Raw genomic sequence first — 7,563 nt, forward strand, 5'->3', positions numbered from 1 at the left:
AGGCCCCGTAAGAAGAATGCTGTGATACCAGTTTGTTGGTTTATGGTATAAACAGAAATATTTAGGACAGAGATATAAGAAAAATACGTAGGTGAAAGGAATGGGAATCACACTTTTTTACTTTACTGAAGCAGTACATTTATAGGATTTTAATCCATGACACTACCACATCACCACTAAACTAGGAAGTGGGATGAACAGAAACTGCCACATACCCACTAGATAAGGAAGTGGAATAACAAAAACTACTTTTCTCCTAAAGTGCAGGAACCACTAATTGACTAAAACAACAAACTGAAATAATAATAAAAAAACTTAATGCAGTCCAAAAGCAAATAATTAACAATATATATATATAGGTAAATGCTATCCTACCCTTTCTAAAATAACATGTAAGTTATCCTCTCTGATATGTCATATTTTAATTGGGTGTTTATTTTAACCTGAGTTACTTTAATCTCATGAGAGTTAATAATATCTTGGAAGACGGTAACGACTAATAAGACGATGATACTTAGGAGACACAACAACGATGACAAAATGGGGAGGAGTAAACGCAATTAGAGAGAGTTGGAATACTTTTCTGGAAGAATGATTTGGGAAGAGAAAACAAGACGCCCAATGAGACGGTGATTCTTGGGAGGCGTAACGACGACGATGAAGGAGTACAATGGGGAGGAGTAAACGCAATTAGAGAGAGTTGGAGTACCTTATCTAAAAGAATGATTTGGGAAGATAAAATAAGATAGCCACCGTGATGTTTGGGAGGCGTAATGAGGACGACAAAGGTACCTTTTCTAGAAGAATGATTTGGGAAGAGAAAACGGAACACCAATGAGACGGTGATGTTTGGGAGGAGCAACGACGACGAAAGAGTGGAGAAGGTAACTCAGGTTAAAATAAACACCCAATTAAAATGTGACACATCAGAGAGGGTAACTTACATGTTACTTTAGAGAGGGTACGGTAGCATTCACCATATATATATATATATATGTATGTAATAGAAACATCACAAGTTCCATAGTGTTGGTTCTTTTATAACCATTTTGAAGGTTCCTCGCGGACCTAATTATGGGAACAAAATAAGGTTGGGTCACAAACAGTGTGATACATAGTCACTGAATCAGTGTTAGTTTTGTTCAAACTGTTCTTACCAGAATCAGTGTTTTGTTTTGAAATGAAATGGAATATATATAAATATCATCTTTGATATCTCAAAAAATAATCATAATGTATCCGTATTGAACAAATTTATAACATATACACACATCCCATTATTATTATATTGGTTTGCCATACAACCATGCGTAGAGGAGAAAAAATGAAACTGAAGTATACAAATACAACTGCAAAAAAATTAAACTAAAAAAGCCTCCAATAATAACCATGACGATGAGTGCTTGAAATCTTGAAAAATGCTCCACGTACAAATATAATATAATACCTCTCTGATCTTCATGATGATGAAGCCATTATGAATGAGAAGCAAGCGCAATGATCTGTGTTGTAGGCAAATTAGCACATAAACTAACAAGAGGGATGATTACTATGGGGTTAAATTGATCCCAACATTGTGCTAGTGAAGTAGACATTGGTCTATACACATCAACGTTGCAAATGTTATTATACAATAGGAATAATATTTGCTTACGAAGATGATTAGTGTAAATATCTAGAAAGAAGGTGACACTAGAGATTAACCAAAGTAGGAACAAAAGATAGTAATATTGGCAACCGATCAAGGTTGCCATGGTTGGAGACTTGGAGTTGAAGGCAGACTCATTCATCTATCGGCATTAGTGTGTGTGTTTCTTATAATAACGCTCTCAAATTGTTATTAACAAAATGGGAAACACGCTTTGCAAATGTGTGTTATTTTTTTATTTGATGCGTGGAACGCGAGGCTTTATAAGGAAGCATATTTTGGTGATCTGGTCACCTAGTTGACAACGCCATTTTTTACATCGATGCAGTGGGAGGGGGAAAAGAAAAGCTTTTGGTAAATAGAATAAATAATGAATTATTGTTTGCGTTAATTGTAGAATGCATGATTGTAACTCGACTTCACGTGAAGTTGATACTTGAGAGTTGTTATGATTTGACGGATTTAACTAAATTTTCATTTAAGAATTTTCAGATATTAACTTCATGTAAAGTCAACTTTAACTGAGTTTTCATCTCGTAACTTAGGCTACACTACCTCACCAGACCATTTATTCGTTAAAATTTATGACAAAAATGTTCAGTAACAAATTTTTTTTTGCGAAAAACAGTTAAAATTTGTCTTATTTAATATTTATTAATTTTAATAACAATTAATAAATAGTAAATAAAATAAATTCTGATTTTTTTAATCTTTCTAACATTATCGAATTTTTAATCACTTATTTTTTTAATCAATTCAATATTTTTTGGCAATGATCATTGAGTTTTCTCGTATCAATTTTGTCATATCAATCAATAATCAATATTATTAGGGACAGAGTGGGTACGACAGTTATATTATTGTGAATTGAAAAGAGTCCCATTACATTTAAAGAAAAATTTGCAACTTGCAAGAGAGAATACTGAATACCATCAGCCAAAAAAAAAAATTGAATTGTACAAAAGATGAATTACTAATAAATGGTATAATATCATAACACAAATAAACCAATAATGAAGTTTCTATTATGTAATTCCAATTATACATAACAAATACACAATAATTCTATGGTCAACCTTTTGAGCAAAAGAGCAATGATGCAAAATATCATATACACTATAGATTTGGTTGCTGATTATCTTGTCATTCTAGCTGCTGTATCTTGCTAATGCATTCAATTGATTAATGTAAAAAGGACACCAAGAAAGAAACGAATATATATCATTCTTCATTAATTAGTTTATATATATTCCTTAATACGAGGACCACTTTTAATAATTGAGGAGGATTAGGACCATCTGACGTTTGTCTTTTGTTCATTATGCTAACTTCTTCCAATTTTCTGTATTTCGCTATCTTATTAATTAAAGAACCACATTCTGTGTCCCCGAAACTAATTAAACTGCTATAGTGCTATGGATTATTCTTTCTACGTGTTCTCCTCCTCTTTATTTTTCTTCATTCTAACTCTACTTATCATCAAGTTCCGAAGCAAAATAAGAACCTCGAATTCCAGCAGCGATGAAATTCGACAGCTACCATCTCCACCATCACTTCCAATAATTGGACACCGTCATCTTCTAGGCTCAGTGATACCAAAGTCATTTCAAGCCTTGGCCAAACTCTATGGCCCTCTGATTCAGCTTCGTTTAGGTGCCTCAACTTGTATGCTTGTTTCCAATGCCCAAGTTGCAAGAGAAGTAATGAAAACCCATGAACTCAACTTTTGCTACCGCCCCAACTTCGGTTCCTCTGAGTATTTTCTTTATAAAGGGTCGTATTTTATTGCCGCACCATATGGGCCTTATTGGAGGTTCATGAAGAAGCTATGCGTGACTCAACTTCTCTCGAGTTCTCAGCTTGGGAGATTCATGCACGTGAGGGAACAAGAGATTAAGAAGCTCTTGAAATCACTTATGGTTTGTTCTAGTGAGGGCAGAGAGTGTGATTTGGGTTTTGAGCTTACTACTTTGACCAACAATATCCTATGTAGGATGGCCATGAGCACTACTTGTTTCGACAATGATGATGATGCTGTGGAGATTCATGGTTTGGTTAAGGAGTTTTTGGAGGTTGGTGCTAAGTTGAGCATTGGCGAGGTTCTTGGGCCTTTGGGGAAGTTTGATTTGTTTGGGTATGGGAAGAAGCTTGTGAAAATAGTGGCCAAATTTGACCGCATCTTGGAGCGGATCATGGAGGAACATGAACATGAACATGAACATGATGGTGGTGGTGATGATGAGGGAGAAACCACCTTGGACATGATGGATATTCTCTTAAGAGTTTATAGAGATCCAAACGCTCAGGTCAAGTTAACAAGGAATGACATCAAGGCTTTCTTCTTAGTAAGTTATTCTTTATTTTTACATCCATAAAGTGTTAAAGACATGGATTTATCTTAAATAATTTAGTTCAATATGTTATTTATGAATTTTTAACAATTACGTTTGAGATAAGCTTTAAAGTGATCTTTGAAGTTGCATTCGAATCTTATAGTAGTCTTTGAATTTAATAGTTACTCATATTCGTTCCTGAAATTCCACTCCGGGACTCAGATTCGTCCTTCTGGCACATTTCGTCCACCTGGCACTATTGAAAAGCTGATCTAAACTCTTTCGTGACACGCTGGCCAGATAACGGTTAGTTGACGTGAATTAGTAAACTTTTATGGTGCAATTTGGTCTCTAAATCAAAATTAAAAATTTTAATCCCCAAATTTAATTATTATTCTCTTCTCTAGTAGTAACCCCTCTCTTTTCTTTTCTTCCTTTTTCTTCTCCATATGGATGTAAAAGAGACTACAAATTACAACTTCATTGAAAGCACGCATATATTTTGTTAATTAAAAGTCACATATTATGTCTTTATATTTAACATTTTATGCACTCATTTAACTCTAGTTTAATTAAAATGTTTTACAATAAAATTCAATTTTATATTTTTATATGATTTTACAAAAATCTATCTCTTGTATTTACGGAATTAAAAAATTACATTGTTATTATTATATACTACATTACATTTTCTTTCAAATCCTATTCCAAAATAACTATGCATCATCCTAATTTAAGTGTCATTCACATAGTATTAATATAAAGTGTTATATTATGGCATTTCAAATCGTATGACATCTCTATTAAAATGACGTGTCTAAGAATTTATCATAATTAAATAGGTATTTTAAATTAATTAAAAATAATATTAGAGAAACAAAAAAATAGCAAAAAATTATCTAATTTAATATTTATTATTTTAGTCTCTAATTAATAAAAAACTAATTAAGCAAAATAAATATAATTAACTAATTTAAGATACTAATTTAATCATATTAAAATATTAATCATATCATCTTTTTATTTGTAAATGTCATGCATGCTGACATTTTAACATTTTATATTAGTATTAAAGATGAGTTGAGATTCATAATTTATGAATTTAGAAATCAATTTAATCATTTTTAAAAGTCGACAAATTTTATGAACGTTCACAATTTTAGAAACTAAACTTTGCATTATTTCTTTAATTATATATATCAGATAACTTTTTTTATGTGATAATCTCACCATCTTTCTTATAGAAAAAAGGGATAAAAACGATTAAACTTGTTTAAATAATGGTTGTTAAGAAGACTTTAGTTGTTGTTATTGTTATAAGATACTTCAACTAAAAATAAACAAAAAGAAAAATCTTGTGAATTTGGAATATGAAAATCTATGCCTGTAGAGAAAAGAGGGATTACTGTAGAGAAGAGAATGATGATTAAATCTGAGGATTAAAATTTTTAATTTTGATTTAGGGACCAAATTGCATCATAAAAATTTATTAATCCACGTCAGTTAGCCGTTACCTGACCAGCGTGTCACGAAAGAGTTCAGATCAGCTTGCTGGTAGTGCCAGGTGGACGAAATGTGCCGGAAGGACAAATCTGAGTCCCGGAGTGCAACTTCAGAGACAAATATGAGTAACTATTAAGTTCAGAGACTACTACAAGGCTCAAGTGCAATTTCAAGGACCACTTTAAGGCTTATCTCATTATTTTTACCTAAATATATTTGTGTGATTACTCATATATAAGTGTCTTTGTGTAAGTGAAGCCAACAAATTATAATTTAAATAATATCATCTTTTCATTTTTATTCAAAAGTCTTGAATTATATTATAAATAATTTAATAAATATATCAAATTATTTAACTGTTTTTAACAATTATATGTTAGATTTTAGTATTCAGATAACACAAATCCTGTTTAATTTTTTTAGAGGTAACATGCAATGGATCTGATAATCATCAAAAGAATTAGATAAAAATGCGAATCTTTTTCTTATAACATGTATATGTATTATGTAGTAATTGGGTTTTAACCATCAAAAATTTATTCTTACACTATTATCTTTTTTATTTTATAAGAAAATGATGGCGAACCAAAAATTACAAGACAAAAATATATAATGACATCTAAAAGCTAAAATAAATCATTTAATCATTTGATAGGTTTCCACGACTGTTATATTTAAATATTTAATTTATTCAAAAATCAATAATTAATAGAAGTCCATCACAAAATATTCTAACATCATCTTGTAAAAATATAGAAATATTTATGTGAGTAGCTACCAAAAGTGTTTGTTTCATGTGTGGAAACGCAAGGATATTTTTCTTGCGGGAACAGATACGTCTTCTGTGGCATTGCAATGGAGCATGGCAGAGATACTAAACCACCCAATAATACTGAGGAAGCTGAGGGCAGAGATTGCTGCAGTGGTGGGGTCAACCAGGATGGTCAACGAATCGGACGTTCCAAATCTACCTTACCTCCAAGCTATTGTGAAGGAAGTGCTAAGGCTCCACCCAACGGCACCCTTTGCTCTTCGACAATCTGCTCAAGATTGCATCATCAATGGTTATCAAGTAAAGTCTCAAACAAGAACACTCATCAATGTCTATGCCATCATGAGAGACCCTCAATCTTGGGACAATCCTGAAAACTTTATACCCGAGAGGTTCTTGGAAACCACACATTATGACATTATCAAAATGAGTGTTAATGATTTTAGGTACTTTTTTATATGCTAATAGTACACATTATTAGTATATATCATATTAGTATGATTCATGTAGATTGAATGATTTCAAATTTCAGGTACATTCCATTTGGGTTCGGGAGGAGAGGATGCCCTGGATCTTCTCTTGCTTTAACGGTAATACAAGCAACAATTGCAGCGTTGATCCAATGTTTTGATTGGAAAATCAAAGGGGGAGACAGGGTTAACATGGAAGAAGGGTCATCATTCTCTGCAGGGTTGGCTAAGCCACTACTTTGTTACCCTATCTTACGTTATAATCCCTTTTGAGGTTCCTATACTATACATTACTGTACTTCCCCAAAACATTATGCTGTCAACAAAATCTAGAATGTCATGATGAGATGATATTTTTGGTGACTGAACATATATAACAAAGTACATTGTCCTTGTTGTGTTGTATATACTAAATAACTGGCAGATTTTATCTCTGTTACGAAAATGATAAATTAAGTGTCAGTTGAAAAAAAATGCCAAACTGGATCACTCTGAAATTTGAAGCTTCACCAAACGAATATATCTATATTAGTTAATTATTATCTATATCTATGGATCATTCACCGAGTGAAACCACTATCCGATCAGTCCCTAGTTGGCTAGTTTTGCTACCGTTTCTTAATTCTTCTGCAAATGTCGCATCTACATATGACCTCTCATATAGGCTGACTTTTATATAAAATTATTTTGGGTTAAATACTGAAATCGTCCTTAAGGTTTGGGGCGAAAATCAAAATCGTTTCCGATCTTTTTTTTATTAAAATTATTCTCAACGTTATAAAACGTTATAAAATCGTTTTTTTTTTACTTTAATTTTATTTTTTTTTATCAAATTGT

General features: G+C 32.1%; 1 protein-coding gene across 1 annotated transcript; it reads left to right on the forward strand.

The window, feature by feature from the left end:
- The first annotated feature begins 3,045 nt into the window (after positions 1 to 3,045).
- LOC107492777 (cytochrome P450 93A3) lies at positions 3,046 to 7,099 on the forward strand. The gene is made up of 3 exons (XM_016113834.3): positions 3,046 to 3,993; positions 6,296 to 6,702; positions 6,789 to 7,099. The coding sequence occupies exons 1-3, from the start codon at positions 3,064 to 3,066 to the stop codon at positions 6,997 to 6,999; spliced, it is 1,548 nt and encodes a 515-aa protein (XP_015969320.1). The 5' UTR covers positions 3,046 to 3,063; the 3' UTR covers positions 7,000 to 7,099.
- The last annotated feature ends 464 nt before the right edge of the window (positions 7,100 to 7,563 follow it).

Source organism: Arachis duranensis, chromosome 6 (genome assembly GCF_000817695.3).
Source record: "Arachis duranensis cultivar V14167 chromosome 6, aradu.V14167.gnm2.J7QH, whole genome shotgun sequence".
Lineage (NCBI taxonomy): Eukaryota > Viridiplantae > Streptophyta > Magnoliopsida > Fabales > Fabaceae > Arachis > Arachis duranensis.

Excerpts from the sequence above, each read along its gene's own strand:
- LOC107492777 (XM_016113834.3), top strand. The coding sequence starts at position 3,064 with ATGGATTATTCTTTCTACGTGTTCTCCTCCTCTTTATTTTTCTTCATT. Across the intron at positions 3,994-6,295 it reads ACATCAAGGCTTTCTTCTTA|GATATTTTTCTTGCGGGAAC; the intron begins GTAAGTTATTCT and ends TGGAAACGCAAG. Across the intron at positions 6,703-6,788 it reads ATGAGTGTTAATGATTTTAG|GTACATTCCATTTGGGTTCG; the intron begins GTACTTTTTTAT and ends TTCAAATTTCAG.